This window comes from Globicephala melas, chromosome 3 (assembly GCF_963455315.2).
Source record: "Globicephala melas chromosome 3, mGloMel1.2, whole genome shotgun sequence".
NCBI classification, from domain to species: Eukaryota; Metazoa; Chordata; class Mammalia; order Artiodactyla; family Delphinidae; genus Globicephala; species Globicephala melas.
This window is the reverse complement of record NC_083316.1, coordinates 71,969,354-71,996,525: the sequence shown is the minus strand read 5'-3', so window position 1 is coordinate 71,996,525 and position 27,172 is coordinate 71,969,354. Positions and strand designations below refer to the sequence as shown.

General features: G+C 36.5%; 1 protein-coding gene and 1 long non-coding RNA gene across 2 annotated transcripts in view; one reads left to right on the top strand and one right to left on the bottom strand.

Moving 5' to 3' along the window:
• Nucleotides 1–857: 857 nt before the first annotated feature.
• LOC132597082 (uncharacterized) lies at nt 858–26,091 on the bottom strand. The gene is made up of 3 exons (XR_009563417.1): nt 25,885–26,091; nt 3,331–3,493; nt 858–1,041 (listed from the first exon to the last, which is right to left on the bottom strand). It is a non-coding gene; the product is annotated as an uncharacterized lncRNA (long non-coding RNA).
• Nucleotides 25,893–27,172, top strand: part of CETN3 (centrin 3) — a 20,864-nt gene continuing 19,584 nt past the window's right edge. The window contains exon 1 of the mRNA XM_030847521.3: nt 25,893–26,024. Coding sequence (XP_030703381.1) covers nt 26,008–26,024 — 17 coding nt within the window. The 5' untranslated portion in view covers nt 25,893–26,007. The remainder of the gene's footprint in view (nt 26,025–27,172) is intronic.

The following is a 27,172-nucleotide window of genomic DNA, read 5'->3' as shown; positions in this document are numbered from 1 at the left end:
GGATTTTACTGCAGGAACCTCCTACTGTGCTTCCCATCATTTCTCTCTCTCTTATCCTGAGTACTACCATTAGAATAATTTCCCTAAAAGACTGGTTTTAATAGATCCTCTCCAGCTCAGTATCATTTAATATTTATATATTTATTTACTGATGGTAAAAACTAATGTACAATGAAGCTTGTTACTAGAGGTAAAGAAGCTGAGGAGTCTATTTGTTCTTATCGCTATACTGTAAGTTCATAGCAAAATAATAATAATGAAATTTAATTATCCATAACATAACTGTCCACATAGTTGGTATAATTAGATATAATTACAAAGCTACTTGCCAGTAAAAGACTTGAAAAAAGATGTTTTAAAAAACTATGCTTTATGCATCTTCTATAATTCATTTCAATTCTTGCTTATTTAACATTTACAAGGTACATAGTACTGAACTATATGTTGTACTATGGGAATAGACAAATGAATACACAAATAGAGAATATTGGGAGTGTGTTCTATATTATCAAGCTACGTAGAAATTCTGGTAAGGTATTGGGAAAAATGAGACAATGGGAAAGGGGTAAAAAGGTAATTGAACCATTGATCAATGAATCAAGGAGAAATACATTTGTTTTTAGGTGATTTGTTTCCATTGAACTATTTAGGTTATTTCAAGTTTTTAGAAATATCTGACCATTAAATAGACAATAAGATGTACTAAATTTTAAATATTTAAATGATATTTCTTATGGCAAAAACTGCAAAAATTACAACCTTTAAATGTAAGCCTAGCAGTCATCATGATATTTTTAACAGAAATGTATTGTGTTGAGAGAATTACAAAGGAAATGCCAAGGAAGACTCAGTTTGACGCTGAGGTTCTATTTCATGTCTCTTCAGCAACACTTTAATTTAACCTCAGAATCAAAACTATAAAAAGTACTTGAGAATCAACTGTAAGAATCACCATGGAGACCACACCGTGTTCTCAGGTCACATTAATGAGGTCTCTCCATTCTGCCAAAGACGAGTTCCTTGCATCTGGCAGTGCTGCATCTAGTAGACAGAAAATTGTGTGGTTGCAAGTATAACAAATACACACTCAAATCAGCATCAGTAAAGAGGGGATTTATCAAAGGGATAAAACTGGCCATTTGAAAAACATTTGAAGAATAAAATACAGTTGGGTCACCTGGAAAGTGGAAAAAGACTATTATAAACCCAACAACTTCCTTTCACCTCCCTCAGAGTGTTATGGACTCTGTTTGTCTCTGTTTACTTGTGGCATCTCTGCTCCCCCATAAATTATCTTGTTCTTAGCTTTTATTTGTTGTCCTTTCTCATGTTTTGCCCTGACCTTTCAGTTCAAGCATTTAGCATCTTCTGACTCATTGGCTCAGTATCTGTATTCAAAAGTCCGAGAAAAAGAATCTGATTTGTTTAGTTTAGGTCAGGTGTCTCCAGGTGGAGCAACAGGGTGTGGAGGCCTTAGTATATGGCCTTACAGGGGCTGTGACCAGTTAAAATACACATCATCTACAGTTTTGTGAAACCCTTAAGGGGTAAAGAGGCCGATGGCGATAGTATATTTCCAGCTCCATTTTGGAATCTTACCATTAATTCATTCATGCTTTTCTTCCCCACTGAGTTTAAGAAATTAAGATAATACACACACACACACAGAGTCTAAATTATCGAACAGCTGACAAAAAATTAAGGTTGTTATTTTGATCCTTCTGTTTGACTTGTTATTTGAATGAAAACTCAGTGAGGAAATATTTATTGATTCCCTTCAGTGAGCTCAGCACTGGACAATTTGGGGTGGGAGAGGTGAGGAGGACAATAAGTGATAAAAGTGGTCTTTGACGTCCTAGGTTTTTCTAAGTTATGAAAAGTCTAAACCCTTAAAGGACCCTCCATTTCTGGTAATTACCAATGGGCTCATAGGTGTGTAGTCTACACAAACTTATTGTTGACCTGCTCATCCGTGACGCTCAATTCTTGCCACTACTTCTGCAATCATACTCTCACTTCTCAGAACTTGCCCCTTCAACAGCCTTCACATGAGAGAAGGATTCTAGAAAATTCCCTTAGGCAAATTATGGGGGAGGAAGGGAAGACACATGATGTTTATTTATTTATTTACTTTGGTTAAGTGGCCAGCATCATTAAAAAAAAAAAAATCAGGGGAATTCAAATAACAATATGGTTTTCTTGCTTCTCTTGAAAAATCTGAAAATCTGGCCTTTGGGGATCTGTATTTTCATACAGCTGGACCCACATAGTAGTCTCCCTCTTTAGATGGGGCATGAGCTTCCCAATTTGTCATCGTTCCCCTACTGTGTCCTGTACTATATCCAGCCTGCTTGACTCATTTTACTTAAATGCCCTGCCCTTGTAGGCATTTGTGTTTGCAAATCTTGATCTTTCTTAGTTCACGAAATTTACTGTATTCTTTTATTTTTTTCCAAATCTAACTTCGGGAGAAATTGTGACACATCTCCAGATTTGAGAATATTTTGTGGTGCCACATTACACTCAAAATTGTGAGCCAAGTCAGAGACAAGTAATTTCTATTCTTTTACTTTAGGGACAATTCTTTGCTTACCTCCTCTGACATCTACTTCCAGAGCTAAGGAAACCCATTGTCTGCTTAATTTATTACAAAACTTAATGACAGTATGCCTGATTTAATCATTGGTCCTGGTCACCATCTGTGCAGGGAATCTAGTGCAAAAAGTGCCTCCTTGTGGTTTGCCCTAAGATTGCAGCACATGGAATAAGGCTCTTTCTGCAACCGTATTGCTCATCCCAACAATATAATTATTTTAAAAAGTAGTAATGTTAGGAAAAACTGTCCACTACTTGGAAATAGGCAAAAGAATTAATTGAGTTTAGCAGACCTTCTGGGGATTATCTGATTATATAACGTTGTGCATCTTTGATTGACTTTCTACTGAGGAGGCTATTTTACATCTCAATATCATAGAAATTAACTTGTACAAAACTAATCATAAAGCAAATAATGCTTGTGCATACCAAGGAAAATTAATTAATTTTGTGTCATAGATATAAAATTTATTTCTGCCTCATAGGAAAGATTACCACAAACATTAAATTTTATTGCCTTATTGGTAATTAACCAGTTTTGCATCTATTAGCAAGTTCTTTTCAGCATTCCTGATTGAGTGTGTATGCATGTATGTTTTTGAAATTTTATTTTAAACTGATTCTCCCATTACTATTAAGTTGAATAAAATCTTTCATATGTGTTCATTTTATATATACATAAAAGTAAAAATATATTTTTTTCTTTTTGAACATAATACTTTAGCAATTAAATACCTGCTGTTTTGGGCTTCCCTGGTGGCGCAGTGGTTGGGAGTCTGCCTGCCGATGCAGGCGACACAGGTTCATGCCCCGGTCCGGGAAGATCCCACATGGCGCGGAGCGGCTGGGCCCGTGAACCATGGCCGCTGAGCCTGTGCGTCCGTCCGGAGCCTGTGCTCTGCAACGGGAGAAGCCACAACAGTGAGAGGCCTGCGTACCGCAAAAAAAAAACAAAAAAACAAAAAACCCTGAGATTTTGATTATTGTATTTCAATAGCTCCAAGTGAAAAAGAAACTCAGACAGGTTGCTAAATATGTAAACCTAAATTATACAAAAATTAGTTGTAGTGAAAATTTTAGGTACAGAATATTTTAGGTATAGTGACTATAGTTTTGGCACTCAGTATGTAAACTTTTCTGTGGTAAAGGAATCTCCTCCACAAAGGAGTATTTTTTAATCCATAAAGGGGAAAGAGAAATTGGCTGTATTTTTTAATCCATAAAGGGGAAAGAGAAATTTTAGAAATAGTGAAATCAGATGAGAAAGCAAAAAAATTAGTGGTAAGAATGAAGACAGATTCAAGACCACTGTTTCAGCTGTCTTTCTGTACAGAGTATCCTTACAGGCCTAAAATCTTGGAAGTTTGTGTGCTCCAAAGTGAAGCCAAACTTCAAAGTGAGTTTTCACCTCAGTGACCCAGGGACACCTCCGGTTATTAAGGAAGGACGTTAATTTACTACCCAAATACAATAGAGTCCTCTTTAACTGGACTGGAGTTTTCTCCTCTGTATATTTCTTTCCTTAGAATTGAACAATAGCAATTTGGTAGCTGAGGTCAGAGCTTTAAAAAAATATGATAACTGAGTGTTTTCTTCAAGAGATGTTTGTCTAGTGGATTCATAAAGAAACAAAGATATTGCCATCTAGTGGTTTAATTGAAAAAAATTCAGTAAAAATTTTTCTCATGAAGATTCACATTAATAGTTTCTTTATGTGGCCCTAAGTTAAAACAACAACAAAAAACTTGCTTTTAGAAAGCAACTATTAATATACTTTTAAAAATTACTGTTTCAGATTTTGTCACTCTTTTTTTTCATGTTATAATCCCTAATTATTAAGCTCTGTAGAATATGAATTAGAGCAGGCAAAGATGTTTTCATAATTTGAAGAAAATATTAATAAAAGACAATGTTCCACTGAATAAATTGTCAGATGTTACACAAACCACAAACCAATGTTAAACCAAATCATAAAATCAAATTAATGATAAAATTAATAGTTCAAATCAAATTTTAAAAAGGAACCATATAAAGTAAATAGGTGTACATTACATACAATTATAATAGCGTGTTCTCTAAAGTATGGTCTAAAGCTAGGCTCTTATAACAGGAGCCTTTGCTTTTATTAAATAGCTTCATTACAGCAAATTGGCTACAAAAGAGTATTCCATTAAATAAATATTATTTTACCATTCATTTTGATTATAAGAAATGTATTTCTATAAAAAGCTCTCCAACCCCCAAACTTTGACATTTAAACATAAAAAATTATACTTAAAAGTCCAGCAAAATTTCATTTAGAGGTAAACAGAAAATTCACAGATATTATCATTTATTTTCTGCATTGGTATAAATTTTTACACTCCTGTGTAAAACAGAATTACTCTGTTGTACTATAGAACTATTTCATTTCTTTTTTTAATTTTTTAATTTTTAAAAATATTTATTTATTTATTTGGCTGTGTTGGGTCTTCGTTGCTGTGCATGGGCTTTCTCTAGTTGCGGTGAGCCAGGGCTACTTTTCGTTGCTGTGCTTGGGCTTCTCATTGCAGTGGCTTCTCTTGCTGAGGAGCATGGGCTCTAGGTGCACAGGCTTCCGTAGTTGTGGCTTGCAGGCTCTAGAGCACAGGCTCAGTAGTTGTGGTGCATGGGCGTAGTTGCTCCACGGCATGTGGGATCTTCCCGAACCAGGGCTCAAACCCGTGTCCCCTGCATTGGCAGGCTGATTCTTAACCACTGTGACACCAGGGAAGTCCCAAGAACTATTTCATTTCTAATAGCAGCATGAGAGACAATAGCTCCTGCAGATATTCTGACTGCATCTGGCTATGATAGGGATTTTTCCAGGTTCCCCTTGGATTTTCAGATCATCATGTACCCAGGTTTCTTCAAAGGGAAATTTTTAAATAAAAATTTCTGAGTACTCTGATGCCACTTTTAAAGCAAACTTTATACTCTGGGAACCATAATGTTTACATTGAACTTAGCAGAGCCTTCTCGTCCTTGGTCAGGAAAGTATCATGATGGAATCCATCCAGCCTGGGACAAACAAGAGAGAAGATGTCTTTTCATGGCATCTTCTAGGGTACATAAAAATCTAAAGGAGAGACACAGAAACTAGACAGAGGGACAGATAGAATCCATTTATGATCCTTGTGTGAAATGATGAAACCTTCTATTCCAAAAATGGTTCAGGGGCACAGATTGCCATATAACCCTTGAGTAGTGTTTAGAAGAAAGGAGAAGTTTATTATATACAGTGAATAAACAACAAGGTCCTACTGTATAGCACAGGGAACTATATTCAATATCCTATGATAAACCATAATGGAAAAGAATATAAAAATAAATGTATATATATGTATACTGAATCACTTTGCTGTACAGCAGAAATTAACATTGTAAATCAACTATACTTCAAGGAAAAAATATATATAAAAGAAAGATGACTGACAGTAGATGGTAAAAACAAACAAACAAAAAGAAGGAGAAGGAAGTAGTATTACTGTGTATACTCCTTCTCATCCTGCAGGCCCCCAACCGACCCACACACAATTTTTGTCAGGGTTCAGGTAACTACAGATCCTGTTGTGGTTCTAATGGAAAAAAGCACAAACTCAAGGTTTGGAGAAAGATTTGATTCTGGCATCTAGTAAGAAGGCTACATGCAGGAACGAAGCCATGTGAGCACACACAAGCCAAAGCTGGGTGACCACATTCCTAATCCTTGACTACATTTCCAATTTTGCTGTCATGGAGCTATTTAATAAAAGCAAAGGATCCTGGTAGATTAAGTATGTAATCTACATTTATATCTACTAAAAGCAAAAGAAAAAAATTAGACAATGTATTTTCTTTAGGTACGTTAAGTTACCAGGCAAGTCAATCAAGGCAAAATATTATAGAACTGCTAAACTTCAAGTGCTATTTGTAAAGTGTGTTGACAGTCTCTGCTGAAACAGGTCACACTATTTGTCTAGAAGAAATAAAACATGTGTCTGTCAGTTTGTAGAAATGTCAGCCTTTTCTCTGTCTATATAATATGTAGATCTATTTGTTATAGGGGATAGTTTCTTCTTCAAGATCTTATTAAAAATATAGAGCCTTGCCCCTCCTCTCTCAAATACTACTGAGTTAGAATCTATGAGATTGGGGCCATATCTATTTTTAACAAGCTCTCCAGGTCTTTATGATACATCTTAGTTTGAGAACTATTCTTCTAGACACCATTAACAAAACCAATAAGACTAAATACTTTCCATGGAAAAGGTTTAAAGGCAATCAAGGGTGAAAAAGTGGAACAACAGGTCAAATTTAATAGCCACTTAGCTGGAGGACTGGCAGATCACCAGTGAGATTCCCACTTTATAATACCATTGGTACAGGGAATAATTTTTTAATGAGTCATATTACCATAGAGGGCAACCTGATAAAATCTCTGTGAAAGAATGGAAATTCTCAAAATGTAAACAGTAGTATTTATTAAACCAGGAGTTGCTTATTGAGTACCAACTACATGCCAGGTGCTATAAATAGGCACTAGAATTACAGAGAAAAATGTTTTCCCTTAAGAAGCACTTAGTATAATAAATTGACTCCTAGACTTCAGTAGGAATAAAAATCACCCTGGGTACTTGTTAAGAATACAGATGCTCAGTATCTGATTATGAAGCACATTGGTCTAATTAGTAAGTAAGAAAGTAAACAGACATTTATAATACACGTGGTAAGTTTTAAGAGATATACAAAAATGTTATTGGATCACTGATCTAGATCAAGAGGGAAGGGTAAATGTCAGGGATAGGCTTTTATAAAAAGATCCCAACTTGAATTCCTGAATAAAAACTAGTAGTTTTCTAGATGAAGAAATGTGGTGAAGAGCATGAAAAATGGCATTGAATTATGAGAAAGTGTGGCATATATGAGGAACCAAGGAAAGTTTCTTACATCTGGAATTTAGGAGTTAAGAGTGAGGCACAGGTGAAATGTGATTGGAGAAGTAAGCAGGACTAGATCATGAAGAGTCTTGTATCCTAAGCTGAAAAGTTTTATTTTCACCCACAAATAAGTGGTGAATCATTGAAGTAGAAGGTAACTCCCTCTGAATTGGGTTTTAGAAGAAGCATTCTCATAGTCCTGAATGAAGGGGTTGAGTGGGGTAGTGGTGGGGAAAGAAAGGGAGCCTGGCAGGAAGGCCAGTTAGAAGGTTACCTGATAATTCAAGCAAGAAATGTGAAATGCCTGCTTTAAGGAGTGTTGCTGGGAGCGGAACATGTTAAAGTGATTAGATTGATGGAATGAGAGGAAGGTAGAGTGAAGGATGACTTCTAGGTTTTGTTTTGAGTCCATTCATCTCATCTCCTTGGTAAGAGTGCTTCTTCTTTTTAATTGGGAAGACTTTCCCTTTGGAATCTTAGTATTTTGTACTTTAAGTAACTAATGTCATTTGCTAGGGCTGGTTATGTTCCAAATGCTACCATGACAAACACATTATCTCCCTACAGAAGATGCTGTCAATGCCCTTCCCATATCCTCTCAGCCCCCTCCAGAGGTTCTGTAGTCTTCACTGACAGTTCCTGGAAAAATCCAAAGCTTCTTACTTCAAGCCCTGAACCTTTCTCTGTGAGGGCTTTCTCTGACCCTGGAGTGTGCCTGACCTGTGCTCAGGGTAAGCCAGAAGTGTATAACAGTTAATACCCCAGGGGCAACCCTCAATCAGTGGGGAATAGAGGTCATGGTCCTTCCAAGTTTCCTAGCCCATTAGTGGAGGATTCCCCAGCAGGATTCCCTTCCTTGTCTCACTTTATCACACCCTCACCATGTTTCCTGGGATCACCTCCCAAATAAACTACTCGAACCCAAATCCTCGTCTAAGAGATCGCTCTGGAGGAAACCCAAACCAAGGTATTCAATTCTCAACGAACTCAATGAGAGTGGTAGAAATTATTCTTATCACTGTTTTATATATGTGCAGTCTAATGCTTGGAGAAGTTAAATAAATTGTTCTTATCACTTAGCTGGTAAATGCTAGAGCCTGGATTCAAATCCAAAGCCTGTGATCTTAATACTATGCTATACTGCCAGTCTCAAATTCCAAGATGTAAACCAGGCATCACTAACTTGGAGTGAAAGCCAGAGGCAGCCTGTCAGTCTCTTTTGAGCAATATTGAGACTGATTACTATTTTCAGATTCTGGTCCTTATTATTATAAAGGTTGAGCCTGAGACTTGGCTGCCAGCATATGTTTCCTCTTTTCATGTCCACTTTAGAAGGTTGAAAATTCATTATGTAGTTTCTTCCTCTTACTGAGAATAGTAGTCATGTAGAATTTAGAAGTTGAGCTGATCCCTTTGGAATGAGGTAAATATAATAATGTAATGGCAGAAAGTGGTATGATACATCAACTATTCTTAACCCTTCGTTCTTCTTTCAGATTCCCCTAGCACTTTCATGGTTTAATTCCTGGTTAAAAATTTGAAGTGGAAGTGAATGATGAAAGGAAAAGGCAGCTGCTACTTGAGGTCATTAAAAATAATATATCCAGAACTCAACTCATATTTTCCTCTCCTTGCCTATAATGAAAATAACTCACGTTGAAGGGAAGTATGGAGGAAGAATATCAAAAATCGGAAGATCTAATTTCAGATCCTTCACCAATTAAGCAAATGTGACATTAAGCAAATCACCTAGCTTTTCAAAATCTTGGTTGTTATCTGTGGAAAGAAGGGCTTCAAGTACAGATTACCTGTGAGTTCCTTTCTAGTATTAACATTTCTGTGATTCCATCCAATCCTGATGGAATACTAGAGTTACTGGAATGAAGAAGTCTCAGCTTTAAATATACTAGTCTGCCATCCTAGTCCCTCCACCTGTTTTGTACTTTCCTAAATTCATGCATTTTTCCTTTGATTTTCCTTCCATCTGAAATGCTTTTGACTCTCTTATAAAATTTCAACCCAACTTTAAAATTCTTTGCCTTAATGATTGTAGAAATTATTGTGCCCTCCTCTGGATCATCAAGCATTTATTATTATACCACTCATTCATATGGCACTTTACATTTATAGCACAAGAAAACTCTGCAAGAGACGTTACAATAGGCATAGAGTACAGGATTAATGGCTAGACGAGTGGTTTGGACTATAGTTCTCAACATGTGGTGGACAAATCACATTGTTTCTATGACTATATTCCTTTCTCTCTCACTGATCAGACCCACACTAGTGTGTCATAACACTCCAAGTTGAGTATAATTAGTATATAAATGAACTCAAATAATTATACAGGCCATAATGACAAAGTGAAGCAGTTCATTTGCAATAAAACGAGTGAAGGGGATTCCGGCATAAAAGAGCTCAAGTCCCACAGAAACGGGGCAGCAGTACCTTGGCTGTGAGCGGGGGCAGCATCTGTAATGCTAAATCTTCGATTCTTTAAGACAAGCTAGAAATTGCAAATTTTTGTTCCTTGTTCCTGGTTTGTAAATATTCGTAGCAAAATCAAACATTTTAAACATACCTTCTGTAGGTCTTATTAAGCTAGTAGGTGGTCTCTGGTCATCTCTTCCTTAGCCCATTACTTCCTCACTCTGGCTTTTCCAGTGAGATTACTCACCCAGAAGTTACCAGTTACCAGCTTTGTGACCCAAGAAAAATAACTTAACATGTCCTAGCATTAATTTTGTGTGTGTGTGTATGGCACTGACCTCACAGGATGTATGAGCAGTAAATGAGAAAACACCTGTAAGTCATAGCACACAGAAATAAGCATTCCATGAATGTTTGTTCCTACTATGCTTGAATCATGCTACAGTCTGGCTTCCTCCATCAACACGGTATAGCCATCTCTGTCAGTGCACAATCTCCCCCCTTTACCTGCCAAGTTTTAACTCTTTTGAATAAGGTCCTTCTCAAGTTGTGTGTAAGTTTTTTGATGGTAAAGACTATCCTTGCTCTTCCCCCACACTTAAAAAATCTTTTTATTCTGGAAAATTTCAGTCATATACAAATGTAGAAAAATAGTACTATAATCAACCCCTGAGTTGATTATCCTCACAATTTTCAACATGTGGCCAATTTTGTTTCATCCACACCCTCATCAAATCCCTACTCTCCTACCCTACACACATACTGGATTATTTTGAAGCCAACTGTAGACATCATATCATCTCATTTGTAAATACTTCAAAATTTATACAGTGTCCTAAGGAATGTATGAAAAACAGTGGTCTTGTGGGAAGATTCTTAGTGATGATAGGGAGGGGAAGGGCAAGCAAGAAGGGACGGTCTCATAATAGAGTCAGGTTAAAGGAAGAAATTCTTTCTCCAATTATCAGGTAAACCTATGTATATAAGTAGTTTTCTTTCTACCTTATAGTTCTCTTACTTAGGAGAAAATTTCAAAATACATTTTGCATAAATTTGATCAACAATAGAAATGCTATGACCATTTTAAATTAATCCAGTCTGGCCTCCAACAACAACCTTTCACTAAATGTGCTCTTGCTGAAGTTACCAATATTGCCAAGTCCAACTGAGTTGACCACTTCCTCCTATTTGGTTTTGAGCACAACATTTTCTCCTGGTTTTCTTTCTTTCTTATATTGACCATTCCATTTCACATGCCCAGGATTTCATCTTGAACTTTATTTTTTTTTAACACATGCTACTTTTTCTAGTTGATTTTATCTAGTTATATAGCTTTACCATTTAAATACTGATGACTCAAATTTATTCCTAGCTTTCACTTTTTTCTGAAGCATCATACACCCACACATGTGTTTATACAAAGGTTCATACATTTTAGAATAAATTTTAATGATATAAAGAATATGTTGCACAAAGCTGTAAATATTAGTAAAAATAGAAAATATTCTTTATTATAAATTCCATATAGTATATCAATTATTGTGGAATTCTCTCATTGATTTTTGTCAAAACCTTGTATCTGTATTCAAACTGTGGTTGCAACTGATAAAACAAATGTAGTTCCAATATGAATGTTCATTAATTCTTTTCATTATGTCGATAAGTAAGATAACACTAGCCAGCTCTAGTACTCCACTAATATTAGAATTCTCTCTGTTCCTGGATTATGCCAAGTTTCTTCCTTTTGCATTTACCCTTCTTCTGCTCTTTTTCAGCTCTTCACTAGACTGGCTTCTGACCCCAGTTCAAGTGTTGTAGAGAGGCTTTCCCTGACCACCCTATCCACGCAGCTTTACATACTTTACTCTCTATCTTATTGTTCTCCTTTATTTTCTTCATAGATATTTAGCAATGATCAGTTCTAAAAAAGCAAGGCATGTATCTACGTAGGTTTTTATTTATATGAATGGATGAGTCACGCTTTGAATGAAACAATTCAAGCAGTGCAAAAAAATATCCAGGAGATTTCCACTTCCCGGAAGACGGAATAGCTGTACTATTCTGATAGGTAAAGAGAAAGCAGAGTAGCTAAGGACTTCAGGATCTAAGGAACAAACAACATGGTGAGTTGCCTGGATTTTTTTTTTTTTTTTTACGCACATCATCCCAGAACGAATACCGGAGAAGCCGGCAACCTGAAAATGACAATGGGCGCTGACAAAGGCCCAGCAAAAGCCTGCTCCCTTGAACCAAATGACCAGAAAAGGGTAGCCTAGCAAGACAGAAAACTGTTAGAAAATAACCAATTTACCACAGAAGAAGCTATGGCCCCATCCCCACCCATGCCAGCAAAGGCCAAGTGGGGAGCTGAAACTTTATCCAATTATATCTTTATCCTCCTATAGGTTGTCCTCTCTATAGATGAAATTTGTTCAGACACCCAATCCTATAGCTCCCCCTGCTTCCTTGGACCCTCTCAAATTACTCAACCAGAGACAAGTCCTTTCTTACACTCTTTTTTTCTGAGACACCTCACAGTTCCCTCATGGTGTTTGCAGCAAAAATAAATAAATAAATAAACTCACTTGTTCAACTACAGTTATTTCTCTTAGTCTTTGGCTGAAGAGCATTGACATTGTGAAGTGGGCTTAATCTCTCTTTATTATTATTGTTATTATTATTTTAACTCAAATAATAGTATGTTATATACACTGGTTTGTACTTTCTTTTATTTCACTTAAGGATATATTTCAAACATATTTCATATTAGTATGTACAGATCTGCCTTATTCTTTTAAACAAGTGCATAATAATTCCATGCTATGGATGTAAATTAATATATTTAACTGCCTTCTGTTCATGGACATTTAGTGTTTTTCCAATCTTTTTCTAAATGGCAATGAATAGTTTTGCACATACTTTTTGCACAAGTACATCTACAGGATAATTTCAGGGAAGTATAAATGTTAGTTCAAATGGTATGCACATTTACAATTTTGATACATATGAACTCCAAGGCTCTCCAAAGAGGTTGCCCCAAATTACGTAACTATCAACAATGCATAAGGAAGGCTTTTCCTGCTATTTTCCATAGTAAGTTTATAATTCCAGACTTAGACATTTGCAAATCTAGTAGGTGAAGATTTATATCTCAGTGTAATTTATTTGAGTGCTTAACTTATTTTTAGAAAAGCTGAGCAAGTCACATGTTTAAAAGCTATTTATATGTCTTTTTATGTGAGCTGTCTTCCATATATTTTAGGTTCTAATATAAAAACGTATTAAATGTTATATATAACAATATATAATATACTATATAACATGTAAATTTTGATCTTCTCATTTCATATGGTATTTTACATTCTATTGAATTTGACTTGAGGGTTTATTTGGAAATATAAATATATTTCCCACCCTATCATATGCAAGCTACTATTGTGTTTCTTTTATCTACATTCAGAAAGTTTTTCTTTACTTTGATATTCAGATATTGAGTTGTTCAAGCCCTAAACATAATTATTTCAGTGTTGCGTTTCTATTTTAGTTACCAGTTACCACATTTTACTCTTCAGTCAAAACACTTTTTTCTTTTAATCATTTTTTTTGTATAATAGCCCAATCCTCCCTCTCTCTCTCCCACCTCCCCTTCTTTTCCCTCTCTCTTTTTCTTTCTCTTCATATCTTAGCTGTTGCAACAGTAATCACTTTATATAACTGGATGCCCCAAGTTTGGGAGGAAAGAGAAGACTTTTATTAGGAGCATTATGATTTATTAAACTAAAAGAACCATTATTTCCCTCCTGCTCTTGATATTGTCTGCCTATAGTATGTAGGTGGTAGCTAAAAATAACTCTGTTAATCTTCTTCTCTATATTGTATTTAGTAGCATGTTTAGTGACTCATTACTAATGAGAATTCATCCAAAAAATGCAAAATCCTATGTTTCTAACTGTTGTGATAAGAACACAATTTGGGTTCAAAGACAGCCTATGAATCTACAATCATGAGTACCTAAATACAACTTACCTGGTTTTTAAGAAATGTAAAGCCAAACAAAGAAGCCATGACATTTTTTTGCTTTAAGCCAAGGCTCCCCAAAGCGGGTTACCAGACCACTGCTGGTGACTAAATATTCTGATCTGAAGAGATCTGAGATCAATAAGTCATTTTCAATTTTATGCAGTGCTTCACAGGGAAGCTTTCAATCCATCACAATAACTCAAAAGGCTAGATGGCTTACTTTGTAAGTGGAAAGCAGCCTCTTAAGGATGTATATGTTCCACTTTACTTTTATTATATTTTTGAGCATATTTTGATCTTAAGTTTTTTGTTCTTTCTAGTTAATAGTATTAAAGTCTATGTGTTTTCACTGCTAGAAGCAGGAAGTGTGGCTAATCCTAGACCTAAGTGTGACTAGCTATATTGCCCTGAGCTCTGGGCACAAGAAGTCCCTACTCAGGGCACCACACTTTGGAACCCACTCTGGCTCTTTCTCAGCTGTACTTCATACGAGGTGAGGAGTCTCAAGGGCCTAAGATATACCTGTCTGAAGAGTAGCAGAATACGCTACCTTAAAATGTGCCTCTGACAAAAAAAAGGATTTTGAGCCAAAGGCAATTATGAAGCAGCAAATGCAGAAAAGCTCTCTCTACCCACGCCCTTCAAAGGATACAAATCCTCCCTTTATTAGAGACAGACCCTTATTAGCCCAGAGGGGTAAACATGTTAATAAACTTCTGTTTGTTTTTCTCTTGTTAATCTGTCTTTTATTACAGGGATCTCAGGCAAGAACTCAAAAGGGTAGAGGGAAAATTACTTTCCTCCCCTACACACCCAAAGCCCACATACCCACTTCACGACCAAGTTCCAGATACTTGAGACCACAGAATTCCCTGTGCAAATGGCTCTGAGCCTGCCTCTAGGGTTTTTGCACAAGGACCTTGCCATTGGAGTGTATAACCCTAAGCACATGGGTGGCCAAGTGGCCGCTATTTGCCAAGGGTGAGAATGAAGATTGGGCTTCCAGGCTGGCGTATCCACACATGTACACTACAGGCCCCTCACAGTGTGGGGTGGAGTTGGAAGAAGGAAGGAAAGGCTGAGTTGGTCTGGATCTTCCCACATCACCAGGATTCAGTATGAAACACTAAGGAATGAGAATTCTAACTTTGAACCTGGACTTCAGGTCATTATGAAGCTATACTTGTCAAAGTAGGAGGATAGAACATATTTTATTTAACAGCTTGCCAGCCTGATTTATAACTTTAAAATATTTGTATGTAAGGTATTTGGAGTCTCATTTGCACCAGCCCTCACAAATGTTAAGGAAGTGCTGGGGACTAGGTTCCTTGTCCTCCACTGGGTCTTTTATCCTGACTTCAGATTATTCAATTTGTTTTTCAAACTACTCATGAAGAATGATTTTCTGAAACTGTGGTTCTTTTTTTTTAAGGGGAAACTAACATTTATTGTCTTAATGGATACTTTAGATTAATTAATTTATTTAATCTTCATAACAACTCTGTGAAGTAAATGTAATCTCCATCACAGGGATGAGGAAACTTAAAAAGTAAATAACTAGTCCTTCACAGCTAATGAAATAGCTAACTGGCTTCATCAAACCCTCCAGTCATCATTTCATCCCACCTCCTGACTTTTAGTAGATGTCCTGACTTCCTATTTTACTAAGAAGTTTGAGAACAGGTACAGTAAAAGTCCTCAAATTATCTTCCACCTCACGGTCTCTGAGTATCTTCACCCTACCTCTCTTTTTTCACTCTATCTTCTTTCCCTTTATTTAGATAATCCTCCACTTTTGACTCCAAGGCATCTAGTGTTATCAACTTTCTCTTCTCCTACCTCACGCCTAACTTTGACCTGTACCTCTCAATTGGCTTCTCCCCTGATAAAGCATTCCCTATTCTAAAGGAATTTTTAAAACTTCCTTTGACTTGTTGAAATCTTTATTAATTCCTTAATCTTCTCCTCCTCTTGATAGCCGAATTTCTTCAAAGTGAAGTTAATCACTGCTTCATCATTCTTTAACCCTTTACAATCTATATTCCCTAATTCTACAAGACTTTCATCCAAAGACCCTGTGAAAAACTAATATTTTTAATGGATAACATACCTAATAAAATGCATAAAGTACAGTAATCTTAACTGTGCAGTTAGAAGATTTTTACATATGCATACACTCTTATAACCACCATGTAAATCAAGATATAGAATATTTCCACCACTCCATAAAGTTCCTTTGTGCTTCTTTTCAGTACATACCATCGGCTACTACCTACCCAAAGGTAATACTGTTGTGATTTAGACAAACATTGATTAGTTCTGCCTGTTGTTGAACTTTATACAAATGGAATAATGTGCTACAAATTCATTTGCATGTACTCTTTTGTATATGACTTATTTCACTTAAAACAATATCCATGAATATCCGTCTTTTTGTTGACTCTATGAATAGTCCTTTATTATTTTTCTTTTAACACTGGTAGTATCCCATTGTATGACTATACCTCACTTTCTTTGTCCTTTAACCTGTTAATGGAAATTGGGGTTGTTTCCAGTTTGGAGTTATTATGAATAAAGCTGCAATAAACATTCTTGTAAAAATCTTTCTAGGGAGACATACTACTTCACTTGGGTATATACCTAGGAATGAAATTGCTGTGTCATAAGGTAAGTGAGCTTGACATTAGTAGAGACAGACAATTTTACAAAGTGGCTGCTTTATTTTACACTCATAGCAGCAGTATTTAAGAGGTGGCCCACATCCTTGCCAGCATGTGATATTGTTAGTCTTGCAAAAAACTTTCATTTTTTAAAATGTTAGTCATTTTGGTGCATGTGTGATAATATTTATTGTGGTTTTAACTTGTATTTTCCTAAGAACTAATACTGTTGAACACCTCTTTATACGTTTATTGGCCACTTAGATACCCACTTTTGCAGAGTGCCTATTCAAATATTTTATCCAATGTTCTTATTTGGTTTTTGTAGTTTTATAATTGATTTGTAATGCTTTGTCAGATATATGTACTGTAAATGTCTTCTCCCAGTCTGTGGCTTGCCTCTTCACTTTTTTAATGGTGTCTTTGATGAGAGGAATGTAAAATTTTGATGATATCTAATTTGTCAATTTTTAATTTTATGATTAATGCTTTTTAAGTCCTATTTAAGAAATCTTATCTGCCCTAAAGTCATGGAGATATTCTCCTATATTTTCTTTTAGAAGCTTTATAATGTTTTCTTATATGTATAAGTCTATGATCCATCTCAAATCAATTTTTGTAAGAATCAGGTTCATTTCTCTTTTGTGTGACATCTGGTTGCTGCAGCACCATTCATTGCAAGATCTTTTTCTCATTGAATGATATTAGTGCCTTTGTAGTGAATCAACTGACTGAATGAGTAGGCCTACTCCACTGATACATTTGCCATTGATTAGGGCTAAAACTGAGTAAAATGTTAACTTGTAGATTTTTGTAAGTGATTTTTGTCTGGTAGAGAATGTAACACCAAAGGCTACAGTTTATTTTGACCTGTAAAACATTAACCTGCAGGACATTGTAACCTAGCAAATTTATTTCAGCACACCTTTTGTGACGACCTACGTACACTCAGTTTCTCTAATTTTTCTATAAACCAGCTTTATCATCTTGCTGGTTTCCTGATTAAAAAGTTAAATAGATCTTAGAAACATATTCATATTCATTCTACATTTGTACGATAGTCATATCTTTAAATTTTGAAAATTATACTTTGACAACACTGAGGCGTTAAATGTTATTCCAATGAGTTACGTGAACGGGGTGACTAGCGATGCCATTATCCAATGTAGAGAATACATAAGAAGTCTTTTAGGAGAAAATATTTTTGTTTTGGTATATTATTTTCCATTAAGATGGACATGCATAACATGCAAATGGAAAGACTGAGAGTAGAGGGCTAGAGGAAAAAATCTGAGAAATTTTGGAGTTGTTAGCATGTTATGTGATTATTGGAATTTAGGAGATGAGAGGGCCTAGAGATAGCATGGAAGTACTAAGGATATAATTCTGTAAAAAATAAACATTTAGGGAGTAGGTGAAGAAAAGCCATCAAAGGAAACAAGGAAGGAGTAGTAAAAAGCAGCCATGAGAGCAATTTTATGGAGTAAGTGGTCAATGTGCAGATGCAACCCAGGGGACAACTAGGATGGGAATTGAAAAGAAGCAATTGAACTTAGCAATTAAGAAGTCTTTGGTGACCTAGTAAAAGCTCTTCCAGTAGAGAGGTAAGGATGTAAGCCAGATTTGCTGTGGGTTCGGAGAAAATGAGATATGAGGAAATGGATGCTGTATAGATTGTTTCAGGAAGTTTGGCTCTAAAACCTAAATCAGATCATAATAATTCACTGCTTAAAACATGCTGATGGGTTTCCATTACACTTGAAATAAAATTCATCTCCTTATCATAATCTGTTAGGTTCTATGTGATTAGGACTCTGTTTATCAATCTGCCTTTCTATACCACTCTGCCACTCTCATTGTGCTTCAAACTTATTGAATTCTTTTTTTCCCTTGAACATGCCAATCTCGTTCCTATCTTAGGGCCTTTGTGCTATTGCCTCTTTTTGATACACTCTCCCTCCAGACCTTTGCAAGGTTTGTGCAACAGTAATGAAGGCATCCTGGTCAGATCTCCCTTTAAAAGAACCTGCTGTGAGGATCATTAGTTAACACCTTCGAGCTGCTCTACCTTCAGATCCAATTACACTGAGACCACACTTACCCTGAGATCTAGCCAATGAGTGAGTACTGCAGGGATATCAGAGCTAGTGTTAGGCTATTTCTGCCTAACACAGGACTCCTTGAAAGGGCAATTCTTGCTTTGGGGCTCCTCATTGGCCTAAGATTTTCTCACAACTACATTTCACTCTGAAGCTCTTCCTACCTAATTTTCCTTCCTTCCTGCTCTCCTTTCCCATGTGTCACAACTGGATTGTTGTTTGAAGACTCTCTTGTCTTCTTCTTGCCACACCTTGTTCTCACAGATGTTTCCTAGTCTCTGTCACACCCAATTCTATCTTTTCTTCTGGACTTTACAGGACCTGAAATAACACAGCTGGCAATCATTTTATATCTCAGTATGAATGTCACTTTCTCAGAGACCTTCCCAAATTTGTAGTACTCAACCTCTGAGTATTCAACTCACCTCGTATCTCACTCTCCTGTCTTATTTTCGTCATAGGATTTATCATTGCACTAAAAAATTTTTAAACTGCTTTAGGTATGCTATTTTAAAGTAAACTACAAATATTTTGAACATTGCACCTCTAAACATTTTAGTTTGTATCTCTAAACAAGAGAACATTTTCATAGATTGACAAAATATTATTAGAATGCCTGACAAAATAATTTGCTTGTATCATCTGTCACCCTGTCCATCTATCACCCTGTCCATATTCAAATTTTCTCAGTTGTCTACATAATGCCTTTTATAGCTGCTTTGTCCAAACCAGTATCTAATTCAGGACAAGGCATTCTATCTGGTTGTACTCTCTTCTAAGACCTTTTTGATCTAGGTCAGCCCCTTTTTTCCCGTGCACTGACTTGTTGAAGAGAATAGCCATTTGTCCTGTAGAATGTTTTACTTTCTGGACTTGTCTGATTGTTACCTCATGGTGCCTTTTTTTTTTTAAAAAAAGACGTTTCCTTATCTCCTATATTTCCTATAAAATGGAAGATTAAACATTATAATTTAATAAAATTGAAGTTAAACATTCTTGGCTAAAAGATGTAAGAGGTTGGGTTGGGTACTTCATATTAATTACATTAGCAGATATTTGATATCTGGTAATACTCCAAGTTGCTGATGCTAACTTAAACCATTAGATTAGACTGGTGACACCCTGTGGTAAAATTACATATTCCCCCTTGGGACCAGAAAGTCATCTATGTGGCATTGCTTTGGAAATATATGAAGATACAATTCTCCAACACAAATCAATTTTTTTAATGCAGTTATTTTATCTTGAATTCAATGCTTTTGTCTGCTTGTTTACTTTGCTTAATGGAGTTTTTGCTGTACAGAAATGTTTCATTATCATATAGTAGAATCTGTCAATCTTTGCGTGTTGTATTAATCTTTTAGGGCTGCCATACAAAATATTGGGTTGGCCAAAAAGTTCGTTCAAGTTTTTCCATAAGATGTAGCGAAAAAACTTGAAGTTTTTGGCCAACCCTGTACAACAGACTGGGTGGCTTAAACAACAGGAATTTATTTTCTCACAGTTCTGGAGGTTGGATGTTTAAGATCCAGGTGCCAGCAGGATTGGTTTCTCTGGAGGCCTCTCTCCTGGCTTGCAAATGGCTGCCTCCTTGCTGTGTCCTTACATGATCTTTTCTCTGTGTGCACATATGCCTGGTTTCTCAACCTCTTCTCATAAGGACATCAGTCCTGTTGGATTAGGGCTCCACCCTTGTGACCTCATTTAACCTTAATTACCTCTCTAAAGAACCTACCACGAAATGTAGTTACATTGGGGGTTAGAGCTTCAATATATGCATTTTGGGGAGACACAGTTCAGCCTATAACACACTTACATAGCATCTGACTTTTGTGTCGCATTTAGGCAGGACTTCACCACTCTTAATATTATAAAAGCACTTCCTCACACTCTCTTGTAGTACTTTTTTAGACTTCATTTTTATTATTAAATCATTCATCCATTTGAAATTTATCCTGGTGTTAAGTTTGTGGTATGAATCCATCTTTATCTTTTTTCCACAAGGCTACTCAGTTCCAATACAACTTATCTAACTATTAGGGAAAAGCAATGGACTAGATGTGATTTTGCCATAGACTAGATTGGATGTTTTAATACCAGAAAGGAAATCATAATTATAGAAATGGGACTTATTCTTATAATCAACCATGAAAAGAAAGCTATAAGATATGCCTTAGACAGAAAGCAACCGGAAGGAGAGATTGGGTAAAATATACTTGAAAGCAGTATTGGAGAACAAGAAAATAAACTTCTTTCTTGTTTGGAACATGTCAAGGTCAGATTGCATAGTAAACAGTTTTCAATTATAAAAAATAACACCTCCTTGTCCTTCATGTATTTTGCAAATATTTTTCCTACTTCATTATTTGCCTTTCAATTTTTTAATCTTTGTATTTTTGGGGTTTTATTGGTTTTATTATCATACTTGTCTTTTACACATATATTTTTTCTATCTATTGCTTGCAATCCATTCAATTTTTCTTCTTGAAAACATTCTAGGTGTCCATCTATTTATTTTAGACTAATTGCCTTCTAAGCCTTTTGTATCTCACCTTTTCTCTTTTCATTGAATTATGAAACATACTAGTTTTCTCTTGCTGCCATAAAAGATTACTACAAATTCAATGGCTTAAAACAACACCCACTCACTATGTCTCAGTTTTATAGGTCAGAAGTCTAGGTACAGTGTGGTTCAACTCAGTTATCTGCTAGGGTCTCACAAGGCCTAAATCAAGGTGTCAGAAGTGATGTGCTCCCTTCTGAAGGCTCTGAGGATGAATCTGCTTCCAAGCTTAATCAGGTTGCTGCCAGGATTCAGTTTCATGCTTTTGTAGGACTGAGGTCCCTGTTTCCTTGCTGGTTGTTGGCTGGAGGTTGTCTCAACTTCTAGAAGCTGCCCACATTCCTTGACTCATAACATCATTTTTTCTTTTTAAAGCCAACAATGGTGGATTGAGTCCTTCTCATTATGCACATCTCTCTGACCTCTTCTGCCTCAATATGGAGAAAGTTCCCTGCTTTTTAGGGCTCATTAGATTAGACTGAGCCTACTGGAGAATCTCCCGATCTTAAGGTCAGTAACCTTAATTACACCTGCAAAGTTCCTTTTGCCGTGTAATATAACATATTCACAAATTTCAGGAATTAGGGCATGGACATTTTTGGTGAGCCATTCTACCTCCCACACTAGGTTATAATTCTTGTCTTTTATGTCTATCTTATTTTTTTATTTCACTCATTTTTATGGAGTATACCTCTCAGAGCATAAATGATGACTGAATTTTCTGAAATCTTTATTATGTTCTCACATTTGATTTTTGTCTTGACAGGGAATAGAATCCTAAATTCAAATAATTTCCCCTTACAATTTTGACGGTATTGTCATCTATCTAATGTTTCTGATAAGAAATCTAATGCTAATTCAATTATTATTCTTTTATAGGAGATCAGATTCTTGTCTCTGAAAGCTTTTAGGCCTTTTTCTTTTCTTTTTGATTTATGAAATGTCTTGTTGATGTGGCTAGGTGTGGTTTCTTTACCATTTATTTTGTTCAGCGCTAGGAATATCTATCAATCTGGAGACTTGTGCTACTCTTCAGTACCTTGAAATTTTTCTTCAAGTATTTATTACTTTGATAGTTTTCTGCCTCTTCTCCAGTTGTTGCTCCCTCTTTCTGGAATTCCTATTAATCATATGATGGACCTATTGAATTAATCCTCCACATTTTTTCAATTTTTCCATGTTTTTGTCTGAATGCTATATGTTCTGAAATATTTCCTCAATTAAACCATCTCACCATTGTATTAAAATTTTAATTTCTGCAATCATATTTATTTTCAAGTCTTTTCTTACTGTCAGGATGTTCCTTTTTCAAAGTATCCCATCCTCCAATACAGTATTTTCTTGACCACCTCTTAGAAAGCTTAATATTATTAATTTATTATGAATTTCTTTTGGTTCCTAAGCTCAGTCTTCCTAGATAGCTGTTTGTTTTCCGTATTTTTATCTTTCATGCCATTGATTTTCTTCCTATCTCTGATGGTTTTTGATTTTTCATTAATTTTTTTAAGAGTGAGGTTCTAGACAGAGGTGAAGAGAAAGAATAATGAGGAGGGGAATCTGGAGAAACTGAAGTACAGTGGTTTCCTAAAGAGCTTCTAAATTTACATTTTGTATTTAGCCCTCTTCTCATTTCCACCCTCTACTGTATAACTCTAATCCTAGGGTCTCTCTGGGACTCTGCCAGTCAGATCAACTCTCTCTGAACCTTTAGTCATCTCCTGCAAATTCTGAGATGCCACTTTGATGATCTGTGTCATTTGTTAACAGGCTTCCATGTCTCTTTAGATCTTTCAAATATTTTTCGAAATATCTTGTCTGCTGATGGTTTTTCTCCAGGTCACTTCAGTATTAGAAATTAATTTCTCAACTATTGTTTCATTAAGCTTTCAGGAGGAAGACTAAACAAATACTAATGCTACTATCTTCTTAAATCAGGAGTTTTATCTACTTTTGGCTCTGGCTCTGGACCTATCATTCTGATTACCATATTCTATTTTCCCAAATTATTTGCCCACAAAACCCATTCTCCACGAAATGACCGTAAACATCTCACAAAATTCTAGCGTTTCAGAGACCAGGTGTGAAAAACACTAACATTTTATTAGGTACATTACTTGTCATGTTAAAAAAAAAAGTATCTTTTATACTTGGTTTATTAATATGTATTTTGTTAGGAATGGGTATTGAGTATTTTCCAGTGTTTGACATTTGAGATGATCACCTTAACCTAGAATTATGATAAATTAGTTATGATTAATTATTACAGATTTACATTTTGAACTATATATTTTAAAAATAAACACTACTTGGTTATAGTGAAATGTTCCTTAAGACAATGCCAAATTCATTTTGTCACTATCTAGGACTTTTGCACATATGTTCACTAATGAATATCAAATATGAGGCCAACACATACAATGGTGAGCAACATGCACACACTCTCATCATGGAGCATGCATTCAGTACTTTAAATGCTTTTTAAGATGCTAAGCGTTGTGCTAGTTTCAAAAATTAAGCTAAGAAGCTCTCCATCATGCTTTGGATTTAAAGCACAAGAATTAGCTCTTTAAGAATTTTTAAAACTCACCCATACATCTGAGTAGGCTGGATGCCTTTTTATTTTGTGATACAGAACTTTGGCATCATTTTTAAGTCCTGTCTATAGCTATTAACCTAAATCAGTTTTCTACCTTTTTTGAGTCCTTATCTTTGTTTTCCTTGAAAAGTGACTATTTCATTTTGGTATTAATATTTATTGGCAGAATGAAGTTGTATAAAGTATTTTAATAATTTTTAAACCTCCCTTTTAAACTACCAACTTTATTAGTGACAATATTCCCTTACCTGTTACACTTCTCTGTCAATTTTATTGGTATTGCCAAAAACCAGTTTATTATTGGATTATGAGAATATCTTACCAATTTACTATTTTGACACTTTTCTTTTTTTTTTTTTTTTGCGGTATGCGGGCCTCTCACTGTTGTGGCCTCTCCCATTGCGGAGCACAGGCCCCGGACGCGCAGGCTCAGCGGCTATGGTTCACGGGCCCAGCTGCTCCACAGGATGTGGGATCTTTCCGGACCGGGACTCGAACCTGCGTCCCCTGCATCGGCAGGCGGACTCTCAACCACTGAGCCACCAGGGAAGCCCTAACAATTTTCTTTTTAAAACCTGTTTTCTAATTCTTTTGTTGTCATTTTATCTTTAGTAATTTCTTCTTCCTAATTTCAATTAATTTTGTTCTTCATTTCTAAAATATTCAAATAAATGTTTGGTTTATTTTCATTCGTATTTAATAATAATTTTCTTCTATAGCTTGGTCTCTATCTTACAATTTTAATACATAATTTTTTCATTGTCATTATGTTCAAGTATGTAATTGCAATTCTACTCTCCTTTTAGACTCAAAGGTGATTTACAAAGACACTTTGAAGTTTTCTACTTTTGTTTTTTCGGGGGGCTATCCTGTAAATATTAATTTTTATTTAGCTTTATTCCATCATACCATCTTTACTTAACCAAATTTAGCTCATCCTTCTAGGCCTAACATATATGTCATCTCCTTCAAGAAGTCTTTCTTCTACCCTGCTGTGTTCTCTCCCTTCTCTAAATCTGTACATGTATCCCTTTATATTTATACCACAGGGTTTATATATCTTCCTCCTTCCCCGGCTCGACACCTACCCTCAGGCAATTTCATTCCTTTATGAGATTTTCAGTTTAGCTCAGTACTTTGTGAGTTTTCACAGCAAGATTCCATTCAGTGCAACAAATATTTATTGAGCATCTAGGAATAGCGTTAAATGAAAGGTATAATCCTGGCCTTCAAGATTAGTAGGAGAGATGAACAGGTAAAGATATTAAATACCCAAGTGAGCTTCAAGAGACTTGGTTAGGTAAGTGAAGGTAACATCATGTGTATAAGTAGCTTACAGACCTTGAAAATAAGGACAAAAACGTTCAAAGGAGGAAGAGGGGAGCAAACGGCCCTTTAGGTACAGCTCCACCGTAAATTGCCTAATAATTCAACCCAGTGCTTATCAAAGTATAATCCATAGCACCTGCCTCAGAATCACTTGGCATTTGTAAGGAAAAAAAAAAACTTAAGATTCACACCTACTAGAATCAAAATGAGGGATATTTAAATCTGCGTTTTAAACAAACTCCCCATGTACTTAAACCATCCAAAAATGTAGAACACAAGGCAGTCAAATTTCGCAGACCTCTTTCGTAAGCCTCTCCCTCCTTCTAGCCAGAGGACAGCCTGCGGCGTCTCTCTTCCCTTCCCGCCCCGTCTCCGGACACTGGCCCACAAGCCGCAGGCCTTCTCTCCTGAGGACTAGCTCAGCCACCGTCCGACCGAAGAGCCAAACAGACACTCAAATCCTCGCTTCGCAAAGGATTAGAGAGAAAAAGCAATAGGCCAATCTAAAGGGCCGGAGGCGTAGCGGGGCAGGCCGGCAGGGAGATCTCTTTGATTGACGCGAAATTCTCCCAATGAGAGCAGAGGACTAGTGACGCTTTCGCCTCAATGGGCAGGACATTAGCGATTTCAACCAATCCAGCTCAGACACGTCTACCTTGTGGGAGGTGCTTGAGGCCGCGGAGGTCGTTGGTGTCTGTTGAACGGCTCGTGGAAGTCGTGCTGCCTTGGGTAGGGGTTAAAATCGTTCTCGAGAGGAACGTCTCTGTCCGAAGAGAACATGAGTTTAGCTCTGAGGTCGGTAATGAGCTGGCGGCAATGCTCTCCACACCCCGCCGCGGGCCCCAGGGCGGCTGTGTGTGGAAGGGAGGCAGCTTGGGGCCGAGGCGAGGAAGGGAATGCAGTTTGGGACGAGAAGAGAGATCTTTGGCCAACCTTCCCGGGCCCGGACCCCTCATCCTGGAGGCTCTGGTGAGCTCCGCACACTTCTGCTGAGGTGGTCATTTCTGTCAAGGCGTTGGGCTTTGGACCGCCAAAAAGCTGGGCTGTCTTAGTCTCGAGGAGGCAGTAAAATATCGCGAGGTTTCTATGCGCGGTGTTTGCGGGAAACCAGGCCTTGGAGCGTCCCTTATTTCAGTTCCTTGTCAGCGGCTTCCAGCTCGCAGACCTCCTGCTAACATACTTACCCATAAATTTTGGAAATAACACAAAACCCGCTCCTCGCTTTTCTCCTGTGGCCATGCTTTACGGTATAATCGGAGACACATTTTAGTGATTATAGTTGGTAATCTCTTAGTTTCCTAAATGTCTTCAGCTTCTTTACCTTTCCTTCAGTTCCAACCTCTAACGCACTTTTTGTTGCCTCCGCCTCCAACCCCAGCTAGAAGTTTTACCTTAAAAATGTCTATGTATTACGTCACACTAAAAAGGTACCGAGTTCTAATAAGGGATAATCGTGGTATCCTTGGATGGGGTCAGCTGTTGGTGGGTTGCGAACTTGTCCCTTCAGAATCTTGGGAAGAAAATGACCCCCGGGAGTTGCAAGTTTGTGTGAAGTCAGGTCTCTTGTGAAAGAACTTCCTCAGCTTTATCATACCTCTTTTGGTCATTTTTAGTCGTCTCTTGCCTTTTTGGGGGTAGTTTTCAGAGAACAATACAACTTCAAATGCAAATAAATAAACTCCACTGGGTTTTACATTTTTTAAATTTATAGAATTCTTCCGTTACCAAACTTGTTCTTATACAAGTTTTGTAGCCCCATTTGAAAATTTGGAACACTTAGATCGGCACCTCTTAAGGAACACATTTCTGGCTTTTACAGTAAATTACTTTCTTAAAGTTTTTTCAGAGTTTATGAGAAATTAAGTCTAGATGTATATGTTAAGTGAGATTTACAAGACTATTGACTCTTCACATTATTATATAGAATTAGCACAAATATTATG